General features: G+C 45.7%; 2 protein-coding genes across 3 annotated transcripts; one reads left to right on the forward strand and one right to left on the reverse strand.

Annotated features, from left to right (window-relative positions):
• Nucleotides 1-11,083: 11,083 nt before the first annotated feature.
• nae1 (nedd8 activating enzyme E1 subunit 1) lies at nucleotides 11,084-15,637 on the reverse strand. Its single transcript, XM_062471638.1, has 20 exons — nucleotides 15,500-15,637; nucleotides 14,972-15,075; nucleotides 14,694-14,754; nucleotides 14,584-14,614; nucleotides 14,353-14,424; nucleotides 14,176-14,255; nucleotides 13,892-14,001; nucleotides 13,685-13,794; nucleotides 13,526-13,588; nucleotides 13,366-13,429; nucleotides 13,183-13,274; nucleotides 12,986-13,045; nucleotides 12,732-12,865; nucleotides 12,379-12,454; nucleotides 12,245-12,284; nucleotides 12,069-12,155; nucleotides 11,881-11,973; nucleotides 11,664-11,778; nucleotides 11,504-11,553; nucleotides 11,084-11,380 (listed from the first exon to the last, which is right to left on the reverse strand). Exons 1-20 carry the CDS (start codon nucleotides 15,547-15,549, stop codon nucleotides 11,271-11,273), a joined length of 1,602 nt encoding a protein of 533 aa, XP_062327622.1. The 5' UTR covers nucleotides 15,550-15,637; the 3' UTR covers nucleotides 11,084-11,270.
• A 2,001-nt stretch (nucleotides 15,638-17,638) lies between these two features.
• ca7 (carbonic anhydrase VII) lies at nucleotides 17,639-23,932 on the forward strand. 2 transcript variants are annotated; one of them, XM_062471858.1, is made up of 7 exons: nucleotides 17,639-17,856; nucleotides 18,860-19,057; nucleotides 20,985-21,103; nucleotides 21,289-21,390; nucleotides 21,578-21,640; nucleotides 21,751-21,906; nucleotides 22,925-23,932. In XM_062471858.1, the coding sequence occupies exons 1-7, from the start codon at nucleotides 17,820-17,822 to the stop codon at nucleotides 23,045-23,047; spliced, it is 798 nt and encodes a 265-aa protein (XP_062327842.1). In that variant the 5' UTR covers nucleotides 17,639-17,819; the 3' UTR covers nucleotides 23,048-23,932. The 2 variants fall into 2 exon arrangements, with proteins under 2 accessions (XP_062327842.1, XP_062327843.1); XM_062471859.1 differs by having other exon boundaries at nucleotides 21,289-21,384.
• Nucleotides 23,933-25,749: the final 1,817 nt, after the last annotated feature.

Below are 25,749 nucleotides of genomic sequence, written 5' to 3' on the forward strand. Positions count from 1 at the left end.
TTCCAAAGCAGATGAATGTAAGGTAGTCAACAGAGCAGCCTCGTGGTGTTGCGGGGAGTGGTGTGTATATGTCAGGTCAGGGTCACTACTGCTGTTTATGTAGACTCTAAAGCATGAATTCCCATTCTCTCACTGATAAGTTGGCTCTGTCTGTATTATTCAAATGTTGTTTTTCTCCCCTACATAACATTCTACAGGTTACTAAACACAGAACTCTTTTTACATTGAGGCTTCTAAAAACTTTACACTGGTCCTGAGGGTTACCTTCTCCCCTGAATAACCTCCACTCAATGCATCCTTTGAAGGGGGAGGAGGGCAGAAACAACCTCTAAAACCCCACGCTTATGTAACCAGGGCCAGGAAACTCACCGAATCAGATATTAAACAACTGCCTGTTTGTCTGTACCTAGAGCCAGTGGGACAGCTCAGAAAGGGGCGGATTGAACATAAAGAAACCCAGTCTTTGTTAAAGGGATAGTTCACCAAAATATTTTTATATGACAACTTATCTCCGGGGAAGCTGCTTAACACATGCACCTTTTTCTCTCTCTCTGTCTTTGCCTTTCTTTTCCATGTTTTCCTTTTCATCCCCTTTCTTTCTCTCTCTCCTTCTCTTTCTCCTTTTCAAGAGTATCTCCATGCATAGATGTATAGCCTGTCTGCTACCCATTGCATAGTTTTGGTGCTTAGCTATATTGCCTGGCAACACCAACCTTATGCCCTCTGTCGCCTGGCAACAACAACACTATGCCCTCTATCCTTCTATAGGGTGGCTCTGTGCCTGGCACAGGCCTGGTGCCACCATACTGCCACCTCATTACACAGCTGAAACCCACTTCCTGTTCCCTTGTGTTGCTTTAGCTGCTCTTCACTGGAGCCTTGAGGAGAGAAACACAGAGAGGAACGTGCCCTCAATCTAAAGCCTAGTATATTGTCTGTGTGTGTGTTGTGCAGGACCAGCTACAGTCAGTTAAACTCAAAGTATACTTAACATATGGTGAAATAAAGCATTGTCCCACAAAGTGCTTACAATCAGGAAGTGTCCAGCAGAGAGAGAGAAAGAGACAAAAACTGAGAAATAAACCAAAAGTAAGAGAGGAAAAAGGGAAGTTGAGTAAACCAACATCCTCATGAAACCTACAACCCCACGGTCCCCCCACCCACCCCACACCAACTGCTCCCCCTCCCACCCTGATATGTTGACCACCTTCTACAGAAAATCTGCAATATTGTGGTACTTAACAGCACACACTGTGTCTCTGTCTCCTCCCTGTCTTCGCCCCCTATCCCTACTTCTCCATCTGCACATCTGTCCTCATGTCTGTGTGTGGAAAGAAGACCAAGGAGAGGGGAGGAGAGGTGAGGGGGGTGGAGAACAGTGGAGAAGGGGAGGAGTGTGGGTGGAAAAGAGGGTGAAGGGGTGAAGGAGGAGAGTGGGAGGACAAAGGGAGGAGAGGAGCGGAGAGGGGAGGAGTGGGGGTGGAGAAGGAAGGAGATGGGTGTGGGGTATTGATCCAGGAGAGTAGCCTAATGGCTACTGAGCGCACAAGATCCCCTCTCTTTAATCATTACTTCCTACACACAATCTCTTTTACTATCTCTCTATTTCTCTATCTGACTTTCTCTTTCCATCTCCCTTTATCTCTTTTCTTGTTGTAATACACACCTCTGCTGCTCTATCCTTTCTCTCCCTCACTCCTCTCCTCTCTTTTTCCTTATGCTCTCTAGATACCCCACCCCCACCCCTGACTGTGCTGTGCTGAGCATGCACTTTGAAGCAGACCAGACCAGTGTGTACGGGGAAGCAGAGTTGTGTGTGTGTGTGCGTGTACATGCATGTATGTGTGTGTGTGTGGGTGTGTGGGTGTATGCATGTTTAAGTGTGTGGTTCCTCTTCAGAGTGCTGATCACAGGAGTCTGAATGGACAATGAGGATCCAGCCTTTGTCAGACTGCCCAACCCCCTCTCTCCTTCAGCACAGGAGAGAGAGACGGAGAGAGAGGGAGAGAGAGAGAGGGAGAGAGATAGTATTGCATGATCTGACACTCAATCATTCCAGGCCATTAAGTTAAGAAAGAACAGGAGCCACAGCTCTCTTTCTCTGCAGAAGGGAGTATCAAATGTGTTTAGTAGTAAATGCATTGTTTTAATCCTCCAATTCTTAGTAGGGTTGATTTTGAGTTGTGTCTGAAGGCACTGCACAAATGAACAGGCACTTGAAAGCGTTTGTGTGTGTGTGTTTTAGATTAAAGATTAAAAATCTGCGGTCACCTTCATCCTAGCAGGTGACTGTAGAGCTCCAGGAACACTTAGCCACCAGCCTCTCAGTCTCCCAGCTTTTCAATAACTTGTTCCTTCCATCCTCTCTTTCACCCTCTCTCTCTCCCTTTCACGGCCTCTCTCTCTCTTTCACCCTCTCTGTCTCGCTCTTTCTCTCCCTCCCTGACTTTGCGCCCTTCAGCCTCTCTTTCAGTTTTCAATGAACCATGAGAGACATCAGTTGATCCAGCTACCACAGGCATCAGGATTCATCAGAATGCAGCTCAGCTCCTAACCAATTTTATAAGGCTTGAGCTTAGTAAATGAACTCATTGACTGCTTGACAGGGTGCATTCTTGACTGGTTGACTGGTTGACTGATTGACCGGCTGAATGAATAGTTGGTTTGATATACTGCATGGTTGGCCTGGCTGGTTGACTGGTGGCTTGGTTGGATGGATGTTTGACTGTCTGGATGATTTGCTGGCTAGCTGGCCTGCTTGCTAGCTGAGTGACTTGCTGTCTAGATGTTGACTGACCGGCTGGTGACTTAGCAGAATCCCAGCTCCTGTGACTGTGAAGCCTGAGTGCCTGGTGAATTATTCATAATGGAGAAGACCACTACACCGAGGGGAGGGGGAGACAGAGAGAGACAGAAAGAGAGAGAGATGAGAGAGAGAGAGAGAGAGATGAGAGAGAGAAGAGAGAGAGAGAGAGAGAGAGAGAGAGAGAAAAAGAGAGGGAGAGAGAGAGAGAGACTGCCCTCTCTGTCCTTGGGTAGGTAGGCTGTATATCAGTTGTGTATCAAGGTCTTTCCTGTCAACTGCCTGGAGTCTTTTCTACAGGTATAGCGTGTGTGTTTATGTGTTTATGTGTGTGTGTGTGTAGCTGGTTGTGTGCATGTGCCTGTACGTGCACACACCCCTGTGCTGCAGTGTACATTAAAGAGGTAGAACAAGTCATTCCTGAGAACAAAACAACCTTTCACGTTGAGCAACAGCACAGCCCCTTCAGTTCCACAATACATACACACACACACACACAGAAATACACATTCAAATAGACAAACACACATACACACGGAAATACACACACCGAGTTCCCCAGCTCCTGCCTGACCCACCCCCATGCAGCAGGCTGTGTGTAAATGGAAAGCTGATAACAGCCATGACAGCTTTCAGGGGAGACATTCCATGTCTTTATCATTCTCTCCATCACTCCTCCCCCTCCCTCTACTACCTTCCTCTTCCCCCCCACTCGATCCCTTGTTTCTTCCCTACCTCCCTCCCTCCCCAGCCTGGTTGAAAGAAAGACAGCAGACCCCTTCCCCCCTCCATCCAGGTTTACTGCCAAGTCCTGGAGGAGAGTGGGGAGAGCTGGGGGAGGGAAATATAGCGGGAGAGGGGAAAAGAAAGGAAGGGAGATCGAAAGGGATGTGGAGAAGCGGAAAGAAGGTGGAAGGAAGAGTTCGAAGGAATAGTGAGGGGGAAGGGAGCGCCAGAGGGTACAAGAAGAGAGGCTGGGTATAGAGGGTGTGTGAGTTCCATGAGACTACAGTGATATGATGACTGGGTTAGCGTTGATGATTACACAGCGATTCCTACACCATTGGTCATTCAACCAATCAACAACAGCAATTATTTTCTAGTAGCTTGTTCAAATTCAAATAATTGTTAACCACAGAATGATTTTCTGCTATAAGCTTGACAAAGAGAGTGAACCAAGGTTGTGGCCAGTAACAGCTGCTCTAGGTGAGTGGACGGACATGATCAAACTCCTCCCCTCCAGCCCTCCACCCCTCCAGCCCTCCACCCCTCCAGCCCTCCACCCCTCCACCCCTCCAGCCCTCCACCCCTCCACCCCTCCACCCCTCCAGCCCTCCACCCCTCCACCCCTCCAGCCCTCCAGCCCTCCAGCCCTCCACCCCTCCAGCCCTCCACCCCTCCACCCCTCCAGCCCTCCACCCCTCCATCCCTCCAGCCCCTGCCACAAAGCTCCCATGAGATATCAGTATTGTGGGACCCACCCCCAGGCATCAGGCCCATCCCCTAGTTCACCAGATCCTTCCTAGATCATCACTAATGGAGGACAAGGCCTCTGTCACACAGTTATGTCTTCACTGACCAGACACTAGGTATGGATAAATATAATATAATTACATATTTCAGACACACATGCATACACCGCACATTTTTTCCTGGCAGCAGACGGTGGGTCTAGGAACAGAATTCCATCTCTAACTTCTATGCTAATTAACGGATAAATAACTGCATGAAATAAGACTGACAGCCTCTGTCCAGCCATCACCGCTGTCTTCACATAACACCAGGCATCTGGCGTTCTTGTCGGACACAATGAACCTGTTTACACATAAACATGGGATCAGGCTGAAAGAACAACATTCAGTGTTGTCTTTGCTATGGTTTCCAAGAGACAAAAACCCTTCTCCTTCTTTCTCTCGCTACTCCCTCAGATTGCACTTTTTACTCTGTCTTTCTGTTTTATTCTCTTTCACTCCCATTTCCCCCCTTTCAGTTTATACTCTTCCTCTCCTCTTCACTTTTTTTGATGAGGTGATTAAGCCCCTGGTGTGTGTGTGTGTGTGTGTGTGGGGGGGGGGACTGTCCCCTCCAATTACTCCTCTGTGTGCTTGATTACGGTAAGTCCCATAACCCTGTCTCTGAACACACACTCACACACACACAGTCATACGCTCAAACACATGCACACACAGTCACACGCAAACACACACACACCCACACACACACACACTCCCAGCACCCTAGGCAGGACCATATGCCTGCCACACAGGGCCTGGCAGACACTCAGACTCCCAGCCACTAACCCTAACCCTCAGAATAGAATCCCTCACTTTGGTGTACTGTTGTATTGTAGGGAGCTGTGCTGTGTTGTGCGATACTGTGTTGTTTTTACAATAATTGAGTAAATCTTGTATTGGTGTTGTGGGTTTAGCTGTGGTATGCTGTTCTGTGTGGGGTAGTTTTGTTATGTTGCTTCACGTCTTGTTGTGTTGTTGTTTCCTCCAATGTCAGTTGTATGGCCTTATGGAGATCAATGGCATGTTGCCATGTTGCCATGGTGATAAGAATAAATTAACAGGTCGACAACCATCTTGTCATTCTGTAGAGGTTAACATCATATCTCTTTTCTTCTTTTTTTCTCTCTTACTTTCATTCTCCCTCCCCCTTTCTTTCTTTTCAATACAATAAGTTCATGAGGGCCCGGAGTGTGTGTGTGTGTGTGTGTGTTTGTGGCCTAATAAAGTGTTTCACAACAATAACAGGACTGATCCCTTCCAAGCTCTGCAGACAGACAAGACCCCTGGACTGCCTGACTTGAGAGCAGAGGAGAGGAGATGAGATGAGAGGAGAGGAGAGGAGAGGAGAGGAGGAGAGACATGAAGAGAGCAGAGCAGAGGAGAGGAGATGAGAGGAGAGGAGGGATGAGAGGAGAGGAGAGGAGAGGAGGAGAGACATGAAGAGAGCAGAGCAGAGGAGAGGAGATGAGAGGAGAGGAGGGATGAGAGGAGAGGAGAGGAGAGGAGGAGAGACATGAAGAGAGCAGAGCAGAGGAGAGGAGATGAGAGGAGAGGAGAGGAGAGGAAAGGAGGAGAGACATGAAGAGAGCAGAGCAGAGGAGAGGAGATGAGAGGAGAGGAGGGATGAGAGGAGAGGAGGAGAGACATGAAGAGAGCAGAGCAGAGGAGAGGAGATGAGAGGAGAGGAGGGATGAGAGGAGAGGAGAGGAGAGGAGGAGAGACATGAAGAGAGCAGAGCAGAGGAGAGGAGATGAGAGGAGAGGAGGGATGAGAGGAGAGGAGAGGAGAGGAGAGGAGAGGAGAGGAGAGGAGGAGAGACATGAAGAGAGCAGAGCAGAGGAGATGAGAGGAGAGGAGAGGAGGGATGAGAGGAGAGGAGGATTGAGAGGAGAGGAGAAGAGGAGAGACATGAAGAGAGCAGAGCAGAGGAGAGGAGATGATAGGAGAGGAGGGATGAGAGGAGAGGAGGACAGACATGAAGAGAACCGAGCAGAGGACAGATGAGAGGAGATACGATAAAATGGCTTGTGTTCCTGTTCTAAACTCGACTCGACCACATTCTTCAGTTCTGTTCGGCGAACACAGCCTGAGACATGGAATGCAACACACACAGCAGTGATGAGACATGCTGTGTTGTTCTTCAAAGGGCCCCCGTATGAGGGAGATTGAGGGGGAAGATGGAGGGATGGAGGGAGGGAGAGGGGGGGGGTGATGGAGAGAGAGAGAGAGAGAGAGAGAGAGAGAGAGAGAGAGAGAGAGAGAGAGAGAGAGAGAGAGAGAGAGAGAGAGAGAGAGAGAGCGCTGCTGCATAAACAGGGTAACTGTTGCATCAGCAAGTCACAGTCTCAGCTCTGTGTGTGTGTATGTGTACATGCCTTCATAAATTTGTGTGTGTATGCTCATGATGGAGCAGAATGTTTTCCTGTCTGGGAATCTCTCTCAGGTGTGTGAAATAGTGTGTGTGTGCGTGTGTAGATGTGTGCGTGTGTATTAGTATGGTCCAGGACAGTTCTCTCAATGCACCACACTCCCCCTGCTGGGCAGTTTTGGGCATGTTTGAGAGTCCTCAAACATGTTTTCTCTCTCCTCCTCTCCCTGTCTCTCTTATTACAACCTCTCTGAGGTTATATTTTATTCTGATAGAGGTTATCTAGTGTTTTGTTGGGGGTTACCTGGTTCTGAGGGAGGTTATCTAGTTCTGATGGAGGTTGAAGGTTATCTCTAATTCTGTCAGGTGGCTGAGCGGTTAGGGAAGCGGGCTAGTAATCAGAAGGTTGCCAGTTCAATTCCCAGCCGTGTCAAAATGACGTTGTGTCCTTGGGCAAGGCATTTGCCTCGGGGAGAATGTCCCTGTACTTACTGTAAGTCGCTCTGGATAAGAGTGTCTGCTAAATCACTAAATGTAAATGTTTCTTATTCTGTTGGGGGTTATCTGGTTCTGATGAATGACTATTTGGTTCTGATGGAGGTCATCAGGTCCTGATGGGGGTTATCTACAGTTCTGATGCACACTACTTTCCTCTTTGTCAGAGAAGTGCTGTGCTGATTTCAGCATGGCGGCATATTTCCAGTCAGGTATGAGAGGAATGCTGTGATCTGAGACCTACCTGATATCGCCTGTGCGTGTGTGTTTTTGTGTGCTTTCCAACCTCACTAGCCACATATCTGTGGAATTCATCAAGGCCCCTAGCACCCTCCTGCCCCCCCCCTGACCAAACCTCTTTGTGGAGCAGGAAGGACAGGGTTAGAAGGCGTTAATAAGAAGGGAGAGGTTGGATGATGGGGCAGGAGGGGTGAGGGTGGCCAGGTGTTTGTTAGGGGGTATGAGGTGGGCAGGGCCGCCCTGATACCCACATTCTGAGTATCTTCCCTACCCAGACACTTCCAAGTCCCCAATAAAGTTGTCATGAAGAATTTTGTTTCTTGTCCCAGTGTCAGCCATAGCAAAGCTCCTCAGCCATGTCTGCCCTCACATCCCATTCCCCCCCCCCCCCCCCCCCCCCCCCCTCCCGCCTTCAAACCCCTCCGGACATTCCACACATGGCTGACATTGGAGAGATATCTGTTGGTGTCCCTCTGCCCTGCTCCATGGCTGCCGGGTCTGAACACACAGGTGACACATGACATGAAGAAAGACCTGTTTGTGCTGTTTAAGGGAGAGGAAGAGAGGCAATGCACATGAGGCAATGTTCATATTTGTGTGTGGGTGTGTATGTGTGACAGCGAAACTGTAAATCTTCTAAGACTCTCTGTTCAGAAACACAGGGGCGAAGGTAGGGGAAGAGGAGGAAAAGGAGATGAGGGGGGGCACAGAAGAGGTGGCGGTTAAAAAAGGTGGGGGAGGAGGAGCAAGGGACACCACACACACACACACACACACAAGCGAGCACCTCTGACAATGAGACACATTTTTCATCCAACTGATTTGTCACGGGAGCCAGCGGAGGAATAAGGAGAGGAGGAAGAGGAGGAGGAAGGAGAGAATGTGAGGAGGTTGGCAGCAGATCAGTGGTGTTAGAGGAAGACAATGTCAGAGATAAGACTGGACTCTGGAGAATGCGTAAGGAGCATGTCCCTACATTTTAACTGAGTTAATGATATACTAGGTATGGACAGCACACATGCAAATACATGTGGTGTATAGACAAACATACTTGTACACACACATACACTTACCTGAGGGCCTGCAGTAATATGTAGTGTGATGCATTTGTTTTTCAGCACCACGATTACGCAATCAGGCATACAAAACATACACATACCATATGTCCACACTTAACAGGTGAGGCTAGAACTGTATGTGCTATACGGTATTTGCTGTGCTTTGGGTTCCATAATGTGGCATGTATACATTACACCCTGAGGATCTGGGCCTGTTCCTGCATGTATACATGTACACACACACACACACACACACACACAGACAGAGCAAACCAAAACAGGTCAGTTGACGAGGCTGTTAGAAGTCTGTTCACAGGCAACATGGCCAGGGCTAGAAAAAAAAGATAGAATGAGTTCCCCTAAACCCTGTGGGCCACTGACAGGCTGGGACAGGGAAACCATAGAAAGTGGATTGGACCAGTATGGCTGTGTCTGAGAGCTTCTCTCTTCCTCCCTACATTGGTGCCTTGTTCACTGCAGCTCCATAAGCAAATTACATCTAACCAAAGTCATGTGGATTATCATCCTGTACCAGGACCTCAGTGTGAGTGTGTGTGTGGGGTGTGTGTGTGTGTGTGTGTGTGTGTGTGTGTGTGTGTGTGTGTGTGTGTGTGTGTGTGTGTGTGTGTGTGTGTGTGTGTGTGGGAGAGAGAAAAAGAAAGACAGGAACATTGTGTATATTCGTGCGTGTGTGTGTGTGTACAGTAACATGACACCCTCCTCATGCCCTGTGGAGGTGACCCAGAGGTCTGAGGCCCGGAGCCTGTCTGGAGGCCCTCGGAGGGGGACGGATGAAGGAGAGACCTCCAGCTGGACACACACCCTCTCACAAGTGGTTTGTATATTTACCAGTGAAATACACTAGAAGTGTATATCTAGTCTTCTCCCCATGCAGTACCTATGTATTCACCTCAGTAAACAGCCTTATATCCAGTGTAAGGAACACACAGACCTGCTTCATCATGGCTGGATGAAGAATGCTGCATAGAGCCCCTCCCTTGACCCCCCTCACCAGTTCCCTCCCCCTTTCTCGGCTCACTCATTTCCCTCCCTCCCTCAGCCAACCCCCCTTCCTGCCTCACCCCACTCTCACCCCTCCCTCCCTCCCTCAATCTGTCAATAGTTGCAAATGATTCATCATTTTATGACCACGCAGTCATTTTGCAGCCTCTGGGGTTCTTATGCATTTTTGCAGTAATTCTCTTAACAATACTTATACTCTACATGCACACACACGGAAACAAACACGAGCACACACTCAGTAAACATGAAAGTGACCCAGCATGTTCTACAACATATCACGTGACATAGTCTCACAAGAAAAGTGTGTGTGTTGTGTGTTGCCACCCTTATCAGCAGTGTGTGTTGTAGTGACAGAGAGACTGGCAGGCCTTGATAGAAGCGGACAAAGGCAGCATCCATGAGTAGAAGCCATGTTTGAGGGTTTCAAACGTCTCGACATGCAGGCGTGTTGACACAGCTGAACACAGAACACACACACTACAGATGGGGATGGTGAAATCAGGTAGTGTGGAGCTGTCTGTCTTTCTATCCCAACATTTCTATAGTTCTGTGCAGGACCTGTATTAAGTTGACACACACACCAGATCAGGTTTAAGTTCAGAGAGACAAGCAGATCAGAACCCAGCAAATCAGAACCCAGCTCAGTAAATCTGTCAGTCGCAACAAGATGGTGCTTTTGAGTAGAAATGTTAACAAGCCCATCCTTCTGCTCTGGTCCCAGCATGCTAGTCTCTGTGTGTGTGTATACGTGTGAGATGGATGTGGGGATCTGAAAAGGGGAAAACTGAGCTCAGGGCGTGTTTCAACCCCTAACACACCAACAGAGCTGAAAGCTTTCCACGACACTCAACACTCACTGCTCACATTCACAACCTAACCATAATTACGCAACAACAGCCTTCAGTTCACATTCAAGAAACAGGCCTGTCACACATTACACATTAGATTTGTGTAACAAGCCTAGGTGCTTAGGTGTGTATTTTGTGCGTTCCTAAGTGGTGCTGGTTTGTGTGCGTGTTCCTGGGATAAGGGACGTTGGGACACAGTCCTGTGGTAACTCATCACAATGCCTGGTTTAGACACGCTGCACATTAACAGCCTAACACAACTAATGATACCCACTCTGCTCAGAACCTGTCATAAACCAGTCAGGGGTTGCCAGGCCCTAAACATGGGCTGTGATGCCCTCTACTGGTGATCAGAAGAGCACACTTAAAGAAGAAACCTTTATTGATCATGCGATGTGACAAACAAGCATGCAGGAAGCAGCCACACTATCAGACATCAGATATCAGACAGTGTCCACCCATGAAATTGCCCTTCCTCTGAGGACAGCCAGGAGCGGTGATCGGCCATGTGAAGGTGACCGGGGGCTAACTCCAAGAGCTCGGGCAGGAGAGCCATCTATTCTACACGTTTTGATGATTTCTTTGCGGAGGAAACCGACGTGACTATGAGAACGTGAAAACTCCACACAAAAATAACTGGAAGACAGCCCACTTGATCACTAAACAGTGCCCAAAAAGGAAATTGCTGTGAGGTGACGGTGCAAGTACACTCAAACACAGTCAAAGAGTTCAAGACGGATTTAAAGAATTTATTGAGTTAAGCATCACACACACATTTTGGATTACTAATGGCTGTGAGAACTGACCAGGATTGGTGCTGGTCCTGACCTTCATTTGAAAACGCTGTGTGTTTGAGGGTATTGGCAGTTCGGTTGGAGTGTTTGTGTGTTTGTGTGTTTGTGTGTTTGTGTGTGTATATATTCAGAGCTGGAAGGTGGCAGAAGTCTGTGACATGGCATTGTAAATGAAAGTGTTGTTGAATGGAACAAACTGGCGGGTGATGATCTTGATGGCCTCTTGGGCAGCCGAACCTGCACACGCATGCACACACACACACACACACACACACACACAGAGTTAACATTAAACACATGCCAGTCAGATCTCTCTCTCTCAAACACGCTCACATACACGGTGTGGGAAAGCAGACTCACCTCCCAAGAACGAGGCCACTGTGTGCGGCTCTGCAGCTCCGTAGCGACAACTAGGGGAAAAAAGCACAGGGCAAGATATAAGGCTAATGAGAGACAGATAAAGAGAGATGGAGGGGGGAGAGCGAGAGAGAGAGAGAGAAAGGTAGAGACAGACACGTACAACTCGTGGACGTATTCGTCCTTGATGTTTACGTTGAGGCAGTACTCCTGGAGCAGAGAGTTGACACACAACTTCAACCTGCTGATGTCATCCTCTACCTGGTAGTTGGACACACCTGGGGACACAGACTGTAGTTAGACACACACACAGACAGGCAGCAGGGACACTTGTCAGCAGTACGCACAGGCTCGGGCGTGTGGGTTTTAGTGTATGTTACCAGGGTAACGGGAGTGTTGCTGGTAGAATCGGTCGACAGAACGCAGCATGAGGTAGAGGACCATCTCACTGTCTGAGCTGTCCATACACGAGGCTGGAGAGAACCACATTAATGACATCAACAACAGCACTCGTTGTGTTGGAGAGTTAAGGTTAGTTGGGTTTAGGGCCATGTGATACACTACTTACTGATCTCATCTTTGTTGACAGACTCCACACTGTACTCCTCAGCCAAGGACCTGCAGCGCACCACCCTGAGAAAGGCTGCATTCTTAGCTGGAGACCAAAACAAATGCACCCAGGGTCAACCCAACTCCATATGCACAATTGATGGTGTAGCTAAGTAAAAGACTGCAAGTACTTACAGAACAGTTTAATGTCTTGTTCAGAGATGCTCTCTGGAGGCTGTGAAAAAGAGAGAAAGAGAAATTGTGAGACATAGAGAGAGCAGAGTGTGGGAGAGACAGAGACAGGGAGAGAGAAAGAAAGAAGGTCCTACCTTCCCCACGTTCTGCAGCAAAGTCTCTACATGCTTGGCCACTACAGACGCATCTTGCAGAGCCTTCTCCCTGTAACTACACACACACAAACACACACTTAATGCAAGCCACTACACCATTAATATACACCAACAACATTAATAACAGCAGACCAAAAGCCCAGATCAGTGCTTCAGTAACAAGGTGGTCATATGCTCTGGCGAATGCTACTCCATCATGTCTGGAATTATGCCGTTACTCCTTATGGAATAATTACATTCCCATCCTTCTCCTTGTTTCCTCTGTCCTAGCCTCTTTTTCCTAACTTCTGAGACCTTTCTCCTTGAGTCTTACTGTGTGTGTGTGTGCTTACACATTCTGCAGGTTGATGAATTTCTGAGAGTCGGCGATCATGTCTGGGATGGATCCTCTGACAGGAAGATGACCACCGCCCTCCTGCTGCACAAACTCCTTCAGACCCCGCACCAGCACCCAGAACGCAGGGCTCTGGACACACACACACAAATGCAAATAGGAGAAACATTGAATTCATTTCACAAAGCATCAGGTGACCTCTAACTGACCTTGTATGGTCAAAGGTCAGAGGTTAAAGACTGTGGTTCTCACCTGTGTCGTGATGTTGTTGCACTGCTCTCCATTGAAGAAGTCCTCAATTGCACTGGGCACCTTCATGTAGGAGCAGAGTGGGAAGCGGGACGGATGGGGAGAGGGAAGAGATGGAGGACAGGGAGGGGTCAGAGCAGAGACACAGTGGAGCACACAGCATTGTATACATACCCATACAGGTGTGTCTGATTTGTCACCTTAGTAGGGTTGAGAGCCGTGTTGACGTTCTTGACGGCTTCCTCAAAGTTCTCCTCGTCCTCTGGAACACCGTTCTCCTTCTTCAAGATCCCTGGAGAGCACAAGGCGATGACAGAATGAGCCTGGGTAGAAATACATGTAGAACTGCTGGGCTCGGCCTCAGAAAGACCAGACTGGGCCACCTTGTCGTACGAGCTGCCTGAAGGCCTCCTTCTCCTTGTAGTTCTTCGGTAACTGCTGGTTGTGCTGTGCAATAAAAGAATACAAATACAGTTACCGATAGACCCTCACCTCGCGATCTCTACCGAACCTCGTTCAGCCAAGTCATGTCTATAGTCCTACCTCGTTCAGCCATGTCTCCAGGTACTTAGCCACGATGATGATCCAGGGTGTGTGACTGTGATCCTGCATTGAGGGAACAGAGAAGCACAAGGTGCAATGTGAGAAAACTGAAGCTGTGCCATGCCTCAATGTCTGAGATGCACACTCACACACACACACCTTTTTGTCCATGGTGTGGAGGTTGTAGGACTGGATGTGGTGGCTGAGCTCAGGAAAGGGCTGATCCAACCTCAGGTCCTCCAGAGCGTTGTCTGGGTGGGACTCCACCACTGGAAAGAAAGAGTCAGGAGTCACACTCTTAACGACATGACTGGATCTGTGTCTGTCAATGTAGGCAGGCGAGTGTGTGTGGTAGAGCCGTTTTACCTGTGTGCTCCTTCACTACCAGTCTCATGTAACCAATGAGCCCGTAAGTACGACACAGGACGAAGGGGACGTTGGCGCTCCATAGTACCGCTCCCAGCCTCAGACTGGTGCTGGGGAAACAACATCAAGAAAAGAAATGTGTAAATTCATCCAATTTAAATCAATGTGCACACTGTGCCTTTATGGCTGCACTATGAATAGTCAACGGCTATGTAGCTGCTGTATTTTGAGACATTTGCACGTGTGAGGCTAGCATGTTTAGCTAGCTAGCTGTAGCAGCCCACCTCTCTGGAAGCTGCACGGCCACAACTAGGTTAAAACGGTGAAAGAACTCGGGGTCATTGTCCAGCAGTTTGTCAGGACTCTACAGAGACAGAAAACACACACACACACATTAATATAAACCAGGTGTCTAGGGAGAAGCAGATATATGAATGTTTTACCTTCCCTTCTAGACAAACCTCTTCTACAAAGTTCCCAGACACATCGCTGTTCAGCTCCTGCAGCAGCTCTGTAGCAGCCTGGGCCCTGTTCTGAAACACACACACTTGCCATCATCAACTTGACCCTACATCCATGTCAGACAGACATAGGCTGACTAAGCAGAGACATGACTGAGGAGAGAGGGTAGTGTGTGTGTATAGCAAGTAATGCAAGAATGGAGATGGATAAGGAGAGAAGGTATATAGTACCTTTCCGATGTTGTTGTTGCTGAGAAAAAAGCTGTGAAGAAAGATAATCCTAATGAGTTGTAAAGCACACGCAAACAATAACACAGTCATCTTATAAACCTCTGACTTACTTGTTTCCAACATCTTCTCCAGACACTTTGTTCCCATCTACAATTGTGAAAGCCCCAATACCTGTGACAGAAAACACCATTTCAGGCGGTTAGAGAGTGGTTGACCTCTACTTTAGAGTAAACTAGCTGTGGGCCAAGGCCATGTCCAGGTACAATAGGTATGGGTTATGTAAACTGTCAGGGGACTATGTGTTAGAGCAGATAACTGTGGTTTAGGTTATGAGTCTCTCAAAGCACTAAAAGTTCACCATAGCCTGGGTTAAAATAACTGTCTTTACCTGGCAGCACAAGGTTCTTCAGTATTTCTGTCCCAGAGGCTGTGGCGTTTATGAGGCAGACGTGGGCATTCTCCAGGGCCTCCTGACCATGATCACCCCACAGTCTGAGAGAACACCGCACCGTCAATTAAGTTAACTACACAGACATCATGTCTTGGCTGAGTTGAGTCTTGGCTAGTAATGAAAAGCAACACTCAAACCAAACCCCAAACACTTAGCTACTTTTTGCTATATAGCTGATTAAGTAGCAAGTCATTTTTGATATTATCAGTTGATGGATATTTCAACATGCTTAACAGATTAGCTAGTGTATCTAACTATCGAGCGAGACTGCCATCAATGCGCTGTACACACTTGGGAAAAAATATAGTAATAGTACCTGCTAGCTAGTTAGCTATGCCGATGCTAATGTTTCTAATTTCTAGAGCTAATAACGTTAAGCTAAATTACCTAGCCATAGCCATAAATGTAATTTCTCAAAAGAATGTGTGAATTGCGATAAATGTCCCCTTTCTGTCCGTTTCATACCTCAATTGTCTATCATATTTCTGTTCTTTTGAAGTATTGGTAGCTGTCATGGTGCGCTTACTGCAGGAGCCCACTGTTACGACACTTAGCCACCTAGTGCTAGCTAAATTGCTAGCTATCTTATTCGGGTTGCCAGAGAGATGGTTGCCAGGTTGTCTTACCCTATCCCCCCGTCCTCCGGCCTGTTTTATTTTATTTTTATTTTCACTTTATTTTTCCAAGAAAACAACCTTTCCCTTTGAAAAAAAAAAATGCTCAAGATCTTATGTTTTCGTTGTTTTTTTTACTTTTATGTCAATGAAGTGTGGAGCAAACCCTATCCACAAGAGGGAGATATTGTAGGGTAGTCTAATTGCTCAAAGCCAATCTTTGTCTCTGCCTCCGAAAAGCCTGTTACATAAAATGTAAAAAGTGGTTATAGGCCTATATATAATAACACATAGAAACATATTCGTATAATGAAAGTAACAGGCGGATATAATATACACAATATATAAAATAAGTATTTTACAGGACACTTTCAATTAAACAAATACATTTTCCAGTAAGAGAGACGTTTTTATGTATTTCTGGTTACAACATGTCTTCTTCTTACAATTATACAGTGTAATTAAATCCAAACAAAAGAATCGAAATAAGGGTTTAGTGTAGGCTACCTATGTTACCTTTGCTTTGTGTAAATGAAAATGTCCCAAATAAGATTAAGAGCTTTGATGTGTCATACAAAGCGAAAGAGCCAGAATGTGCATACATATCAGAAATAAGATCAAGTAGTCATCAATTATAATGTGCGATCGCGATAGCACACTGGAAGGTGCGATGAATTAAATGTTATTACAAAGGTCTCTAGAATGAAGAGACTGCTCGAGAGTTTCCGGTTCAATGTTAGAAAATGAACATGATCGGGAAATATCTTTACATTTATTAAAAATGAGTTGCATGAGAACATCTGTGTAACACTTTAACATGGATTTATTTCATTTTGTTGGGAAGTAAAGATAGAAGTTAGCTTCTGACCAAGTCTTATGCATATAAAAGTGAGAGCTTTCAGAGAAGAGGAAAATCGTTTATGAGATTTATCCCGATATGGAAATTGTTACACTTTTTGTTACGTAAGAAGACTTGCAATCATATCCAGACAAAAGAAAGAAAAATAGAAAAAGACGCAAATTTACTGAAATGACACTGGCCCTCAAAATAAATGTTGTCAGAATTTGTTTGAAATGCTCCAAGTTCATAGCCTAAGACATTAGGTCACAAGCAGTGAAAAGTGCTCAAACAAGTAGGAAATCTCACGCTCGCACAAGTAGGCCTACAGAATTGTAGAGATTACGGGTGTTTTTGCGCCACTGAAATAAGGATAGGCCTAATCCAATATTTTAGGCATCAAAAAGCCTACTATTACTTTTTAAATTAGTGGTGCAATATTTATTATTACTTCATAACAAAATTAAAGACTTTTACGGTTCTCAAATCTGGTGTTTCAAACGATGTTCCTGTAGTTACTTTTCAAATGTAGCGCTGTGGCGAGCACATTTCAGCACCGCGCGCTGTCCACTTCTCTTTGGGCGTGTGAGAGCTGTTGTTCTCTGGAGCACTATGAGGCCAACTATTGTGGCTGCATGGGAACTTCCTCTACTTTGCATAAGCCTCTCTTACCAAAGTCATCTCCATGACACTCCGAAACAGTTGTTGATATTCTAGCGGACTACAGGATGCAGACTCAAAATTGCAAGAAATATATAGCTTTATTGAAGTCTTCTTCGCCATTCTCCGTCCGTCGCTGGTCCCCAGCTCCGCGTTCCCTGGCTCCACACACTTCTGGCTCCCGCTCACGTCCACGTCTAGCTCTGGTCGACCCGGCTCCATCAACGTCTAGTCTCGTCCCGCACGATCCGGTAGTCAAAGCGCTGGCCACAATCGACCTCCTCTCTCCGCGACCCACACACAGTCATCCTTTCCTCCCTCCCTCTCACTCCCTCCTCATACCTCTCCCAAATCACCCTCACGTGTGCCAATCAGTCCTCAATAATCTCTGTGTCAACTGGGAAGATAGACTCCGTTCATCACAATATCCTACAACAATAAAAGCGCTGCAGGGAATCGACAAGTGGGCGTGTCACCGGGGGATCATTATTGTCACCCCGCTGCGAGCCACCTGATCACTCCAAGAACTTAACACACGTTAAAGAGTACTCAGCAGTGCTTGTTTTTTTGCTCACCGTTCTGCCCAGGCTGCTCAGGCAAGGCTGCTGCAATCAAGGTTTTCTAAGGGACAAAGTTTGCGTGTTGGTTAGATATTTGAGGAAAGTCATACGCAATGACCGGGCATCATTGGGGATACGGAGAGGAAGATGGTAAGATCAAAGCCTACTTGTGGGAGCATTTATTTGGTTGAATCGTCACACCAACCTTGGTTGTGTGACAGCAGTAGGCCTATTATCCCTAAACTTTTGATTTGTAAAATGACTAATAGTTGGTAATAAAATTGTTATTATTATTGTTCAATTGTTTTCTAGTTGGCTTGTGGCATGGATTGAGTGGACTGTATCCCTATAGAGACATGAAAGGGACTGCGTTAACCACACAGACAGGGATCCTGTGTGTGACATTCTTAGCCGAGCCCAAGTTAATGCGAGATTAGCCTTATTATCCCAGTGGGATGACTGAAAGTATGTATTCATGTTTACTCCGGAAGGCTCAGGCAGGCGACCGGAGAAATGTTGGTTTAAAGATCTGTAAGGTGATTCAGGCAACTAGTGATTTTTTCTTTTTTTACTACCATTTGATGTGAACGTTAAGTATAGCCTTTTAGAATAGTGAACCCAGGTAGGCTACAGTAGGCTGTAGCTTTTCCGACACACTACAAATGTCGTTCATGCAAACTTCGTAAAGACAATTTCACAGAAAGCCCAGAATATTATACAACTACCATACATCCAAACCAACAGTTGGTGGAACAGGCGCTAGGATGCCTGGATTTGCCGTTAAACTTTCAATATTTCATTATAATTTAAAAAAAGGATTCTTACAGCAATTTTTTTTCTTCTTTCAAATAAGATTTTTTCCCCCACATTTTTGATTGGTTGGAGGTCAATCCAAACCGCTGACTTTTCGAAGCCAGTAGCCTAGTGACCGTTTGTCATGCCATCAATAGAGTTGTAACTGGAGAGAATAGGTGAGGTGGGTAAATATAATAAATCATTGAAAATATAAAATAAGTATTTGCCCAATGAACATATCTAAATGCCTACCATGTCATGGAAGTTTAAAACCTGATTTGGTTTCACATTTATGATAGTGTTTTCAAATGTAATGATGCCTGGTCCATGTTAACTCCACAAAGTGATTTCCCTGCAGGTCCCTCTGCCTGGCACAAAGCCTACCCCCTTGCAGAGGGCGACCGCCAGTCTCCCATCAACATTGTGCCGGCAGATGCAGAGTTTGACCCCAGCTTACCACCACTCTTTCTGTCTTACGACCTTGGCTCCTCTGTCAGCATATCCAACAACGGACACTCTGTAGTGGTGGAGTTTGATGACTCAGACGACAGGACTGGTGAGTACAGTACAGTAGCGGACAGGTGGATCAGAGAAGAGGTTGAGTACTTATAAAATAGAGTAAAGCAAAGTAGAATATCGAGATTTAAAGTCCTGAAACTACCAGCTGTCATTGTTTATTTGTATGACTTGAGTTTAAGGTTGATAAAGATTTGTGTTTCTATATGATAGTTTACATATGACAATGTGATGGGTCCAGGAGGCCTGTGAACCACAGATTTCACTAAGATACGCTGGGCACATACATCTGAAGTTGCCAGCCGTGTAAGAAAAAGCTGCCCCTGGTCAACATAATGATCATAATCATCATCTGACTTTACAGCAAGGGATGGAGGCCAGTATTTAGCAAAGGGAGTGCCTGTCTGTCTGTATTTCTGTAATTTAAATGGATAGTGGCACCTGTACCCTCGGTCATCATGTCAACACTGGGTGGGACTGTGTTCGTGGTGGCATGATTGACTGTTTACTACAGCCGGTTGTACACAAAGCAATATGATTGTGCAACTATTTTGAGAACATGACAGCTATCTTGTGGAAAACAACATGTTAAGTAGTATGTACACAACAGACAAACTAGCTTGTGTGTGCAAGGTAAAGTGGACGATAACATGTAAACACAAACACATAAGAGAAGCTCCATCGTGCCTGTCTAGCCTGTGGTGTGTCTGTGTGTGTGTCTCTGTGTGTGTGTGAGAGTGTGTGTGAGTGCGTGTGTATACATTGGTTGCTGCATGTGCCACGTTCCCACCTTTGATCATATGACCAACAAAAGGCTTTTCTTTTTCATACTTGTACGTTGACATTTAGTTTCTAGGAATTAATGACTGAACACAATACGTTTCAATGAACTATTTCACTCTGTGTTACCTCAAATGCATGGGAATTGACACACCTTTGTGTATTTGGGAGTGTGTGTATATTTGGATGTGTGTCTGAAAGAAAGAGCTGCCCTGCTTGGCGTGGCTCCAGGTATTAAATTGATTTGTTACTTACTGACTTGGATTTCTAGGAACCATCTGGAATGACTGATGATCAAGCCTCCGCTTGCTTTCCTTGCTTCTCCTTCTCTCCTTCCTACTTTTTCTCTCTGTCACCTACATCGCCACTGACTCAGTCTCTCACCCTGTCTGTTTAAGGCTGTTGTCTCTCCCAGGGATGTCACACTGATCTCCTGGCCAATCAGATTAAACTGCCTGACAGACAAATCCACAGGATCAACCTGAGCCTCTGCTGCTGAGGCAGAGCCATATCAGACTGAAGTTGAGGCAGACTGACTCTGAGGCATCAGGGCTACATTAAACTGACTCTGAAGCAGACTGACTCTAAGGACAGAGCTATATTACACTGACATTGAGGCAGACTGACTCTTAGGACAGAACTATAATACTACAATACACCGAATCTGAGGCAGCAAGACTGCAGCCCTTGTGGCAGAGCTACACCAGACTGTCTCTGGGGCAACATGACAACAGTAGATTCCCAGAGATACTTGGATATAAAGTGTCCATTAAAAATTGAGGGTCGCTGTTTAAGAATGTAACAGTGAATAGTAAGTATGTTTTCTGTCTGAGTGGCTCTGAATAAAGTGTCTGGTACATAGTACATCTACAAGCCAGACTGTAGCTGAGATGTAAACTATCCCCTGACAGCAGCTCTACAGCTCTGGTGTACTGAACAATTGCACAGTACATGAAGAGTGAGTCTCTTAGTGGTATGTCATTAAACTAACGTCACAGGTTTGCTGATAGCCTAACAAGTTTGTCAGGATGTCAGCTGTTTCAGATTAGATTGATGTGTATAATGAACTGTGTGTCTGTCTGTGTGTGGCTATCGCTATGGATAAGAGCGTCTGCTAAATTACAAAATGTAAATGTGTGTGTGTGTTTAGCCCTGGTTGACTGGCATCTGCCCTCTCTTCTCTCTAGTGATGAGGGGGGGTCCACTTGACAATGCCTACCGCCTTAAACAGTTCCATTTCCACTGGGGGGGCAAGGGTTGTCATGGCAGCGAACACACTGTAGAGGGCAAGACCTACGCGTCTGAGGTGAGACAGATAGGTAGAGAGTGAGTGAAAGAGAAAGAAAAGTGAGGACTAAAATGTTATGTATGAGAGACAGTGTGTGTGAGAGACAAAGTGTGAGAGCATGCTTGAGGCTGGATTGGCTCTAGAGGGGCAGGGTTGGCCACCTAAATGATCTCTTCTCCTTTCTTCTCTTCTCTTATCCTCAGCTGCACCTGGTCCACTGGAATGCAGCAAAGTACCAGACTTTTGGGGAGGCTGCCCAAAAACCAGATGGCTTGGCTGTCCTCGGCATCTTCCTGGAGGTCGAAGTCTCTGCACTACACTTTCTCTGTCCCTACCTCCACTTCCTGTTTTCTCTACTTCCTCCCTCTCTACCTCCATTTCCTCTTTCTCTACCTCCTTCCTCTGTATTTACCTCTACTTCCTGCCTCCTCCATGTCCTCCATCTCTACCTCCACTTCTTGACCCAGTTTTTTTGTTGTCATTATCTTGTAGTCAGGAGACGACCACAGAGGGCTTCATCAGGTTACAGACGCACTCTACATGGTCAAGTTCAAAGTGAGGCTGTGTACAATTTTGAATTTGAAGCTGGAAAATGTGTTGATGTTTTAACAAGTTAATAAATGATATAGTTAAACTAATATAATGTGTGTGTGTGTGTCTCTCAGGGCAGTGTGGCTGATTTCAAAGGCTTCAGTCCCAGGTTTTTATTACCCAGCAGCCTTCACTTTTGGACCTACCTCGGCTCCCTGACCACGCCCCCTCTGCACGAGAGTGTCATCTGGATTGTGCTGAAAGAGCCAATCAAAGTTTCAGAGAAACAGGTATGCATGGGGATTTTTCTGGGGCTGTGTTTAGCTGTGTTAAACAGGGTTGAGTTTAGATGTGTACTACGGAGCTGTGGTCAACAAGGCTGAGCTGTGTACTGTAGGATTCATGGCCGTGCTGGGCAAGGCTAAGAGCACTGTTTGTTGTTTATGGTGAACAAGAAGTGGTGGCCTAGGCTGTCTTGGTGGTTGAGTCTGAACCTGAGGACTATGGTTAGAAACCTGGTGGTCTTCCACCTGTTCTTCCTCTGAGTCTCACCTCATGGAAATCTGTTTTATTATGGAAATATGGGTGATAAATATGGGCACCACAGAGAGCAAACCACACATTAGTGAGGGAAATGTCCTGTGACTGGCTTCCTGCCAACGTGTGTGCGTTGTGTGTTTTGAGAAGAGTTGACTCATATAGATGATAAGCAGAGGTAAAGTGTTGCCTACAGTCCGGATTAAAACACCATTACTAGGATTACAGTTGAATTACTTGAATGAATGAATATTTTATTTTCTTGTTATGCAACTTTGTGGCCCATACCATTTGGAATTATGTGACACATCAAGTGTCAAACAAAAACAAACATAGGTAGGACTCAAACCGATTCAAGGTCACAGTTTTAAGCTCCATCCAACCAGTGTGTGTGTGTGTGTGTGTGTGTGTGTGTGTGTGTGTGTGTGTGTCTCAAGCCACTGAGCTTGGGCACTCCACTGAAATTGGGGAGTGTCTTGATGTAGCGCGTCAAGGATTTGGAGGGTCTGCATACCTAGAGGACCATATGTGAGATTGGTCTCTGTGCTGGACTCCAGCCAAAAGCCTTTGATCCTTCCAACTGATTATCTCAGGGAGGGAGGGTTGGAAAGAGGGAGGAATGGAGAGACATAGCAAGACTCCAGTGTTTAATTGAGAAAAATGTATTGGCTACTCAGCATGGAAAAGCCCTGTTATGTAATAGATATGGATTTGTTTTGCATGTGCTCACATCACATGGTAGCAACACCAGTCTCTCTGGCTCTCTCCTAGATGGGGAAGTTCCGAATGCTCCTCACCAGTGGCGAAGAAGAAGAGAACAGGAAACGCATGGAGAACAACTTCCGCCCTCCGCAGCCACTGAAAGGCAGGAAAGTTCGATCCTCTTTCCAGTGACCTGAGTTCTAGAACCTGAGGGAATGACTGTCCATCAAGGAGAAGGAGGAGTTGGTGAAGTTGGAGTGGGAGGAAGTGGGAAAGGGGGAAGAACAGGATGTGGAGATGATGAACGCAGGTTCTTGTCTCCTATTTAGGGGTTGGTCTCATCTCAACATAATTCTGAAGGGAATGTAGCGGTACAAACTAGGCGTGTGGATAGTAGGAAAAGTGACATATTAAATATTTATGTTTTATTTATTTGGCCAACATACAAATAGCTATGTAACAAGTACAGCAGATGTGTACATATCAGAAATGCACAGTTCTAACAGTATAACTGTGTGCTGACGCAGTTACTGTGTGCATACCAGGTACTGTTATTGTACTTGTCTACTTTCCGTCTGGCTGTCTATTCCTCTGTCTGTGTGCCTCCTAGACCAGGAGGCTCTCTGTCTGCTGGGGAAAGATGACACCATGACCTGTAAGTCATGTGACTCACTGTGGTCCAATTTGTGCGTGGTTCCATAGCTCCTCTGCACTGAGCCTGGTTGATCCAGAGTGAGACAGGCGATTTCACACTTGCATGCACACCCTCACACCCAGACGACAGACACAGTAGTGGGGGACTAGACCACAGACACAGTTGTAAGAGAGCAGAGACAGTGAGGGCCTGGACCATAAACACCGGTGCCGGAAAGTCTATATGTCCTCATAGCAGGGAAAATATGCTAATAGCTTAAAGATTTTGGTTTTACTAAGTTTATCTATGGGGCTGCATTTGAATGCCCTTGACTACTCTTTGAATTGTTTATGCATGAATCACTGACTGAAGTACTGTTTTCTAGTGTTTTTTGTTGGATATAAAAAGAATGTTAACATAATTTATTTTGAAATTAAAGTTTGAGTGAAAGATCAAATTGTTGTGTTTTTATTACAAGGCATGTGTTTATTTATTTTTTACAGTGCATGCGTGTGTGAACGGACTTTAAAAAGAACAAAAACGAACTCCAGCGCAGTCTTGTGGTGGAGATGATAAAGCATGGTGGGAAAACGCACACACATACTTCAACTTTCAACTTTATTTATCCTTCAAAAGGAAATTAGTGTGCAGCAGGGGTCAGAAACACATACACAAACACAGAACAGCATTGCCAAATGCCAACAACATTACACAACACAGAACACACAATAGAGACACACCTTCCCCAAAACCCAATGACAGGGTCCAATTGGGACAGTAGCCTACAACATGAATCCATCAAATGGCCATTGGCAGGAAAAAAAATAATATAAAAAATATATATATCTAGATGTCAGCCAAGTGAATTTAGGTTCCTAATAGCCACAAGAATGAAGGAATCTCTGGCACGACCAGTGGGTGGTCATGGCAGTTAAAAATGTGTTGAGCCTTACCCATAACCTGTTTATCATATATATCTTGCAACTGGGCTAACTGTACCCCAACCACCTTAGATGCTACATTTACCAGCTTTGTAAGCATACGCTTGCTGATCATTGGAAGATTCTATTGTACTCTCTTCTGCTTTACTCTGTATTGGCTGTTCTCATCTCCCCACTCCTCCTCTCTCCTCTCTCCTCTCCCTTCACTGTGTATGTATTCAATAATATTTTCTAAAACAGAAACTTTTTGTGTCGTGTTGTGTGTGAAAAAAAGTTTCGAAAGTTTGAAAAACAAATGGTTTGGTTGAAAGGTAGTTTAAAGTTATTTTGCTCCTGTTTCTCTACGATTGCTAAACTACTGAACTGACTTCCGGATAGGTATACTGAAATGTATTCCGAATATACTGAACTGACTTTCAGTTCCAGATATACTGATATGCCTTTCGGATATAGTGAAAATGTTCTCACACTCTTACATTCTCAAAGCTTCTTACTCATCCTTATAAGACTTGAGCGTTTCATATATATGAATGTGTGAATGTGTTTCACATGCGTCTGTGTATGTATATGGATGTGTATGTAAATGTTCAGTAGGATGAATGTGCGTTGGAACATTTCACATGCAAATGCGTTTCATGTGTCGATGCGAGTATTTCACGTATGTGGATGTGAGTATTCAGTAGTATGAATGCGTGTGAATGTTCATATGTGAATGTGTTTCATATGTGTTTGTGTAAGGACAGTCTGAATTATTTCCTAAACGGACCCTCATATACTATAAAGACTCCCTGACTGTCTCTCACATCTAAAACCACACACTCCGTCTGTATCACCTGCCTTACTTCAGGCCAGTTGTGTTGTTATGGTCAGGATTATTTAAAGGGACTGTTCACCAACATCACTCCTTAATAAAAAATCCCCACTAGCCCACCAGCAAGCATGTGTTACGTATCTCCACTAGAGGGCTGCAGTGACTGCAGAAAATTCGAAACCTGTGTCCCAATCAGAGTAATCCTGCCACATTTTTAGGTCAATTCCATGCCTATACTTCGCATAAGGGACCTGGAACATAATGTCCAGTGTACTTTTAATTAATTGAGTGTAGTTTATTTCGAAACAACAATGTGATGTTGTTAGGATATAAGACCATATCACATTGTTGAGCCTGAATACAGGATACAGATGTACACAGTACTGCATTACACAGTGACACTAGAAACCTAGAAATGTGGTTATTGCAATAACTATTCCTTTCAAGAATTTCCTTTCAATGAAGGGTAGCACTGACCGCAAACCGGACAGTGTTGACATTTGTAGGT

The sequence above is a fragment of the Osmerus eperlanus genome, chromosome 10 (assembly GCF_963692335.1).
Source record: "Osmerus eperlanus chromosome 10, fOsmEpe2.1, whole genome shotgun sequence".
Classification (NCBI taxonomy): domain Eukaryota; kingdom Metazoa; phylum Chordata; class Actinopteri; order Osmeriformes; family Osmeridae; genus Osmerus; species Osmerus eperlanus.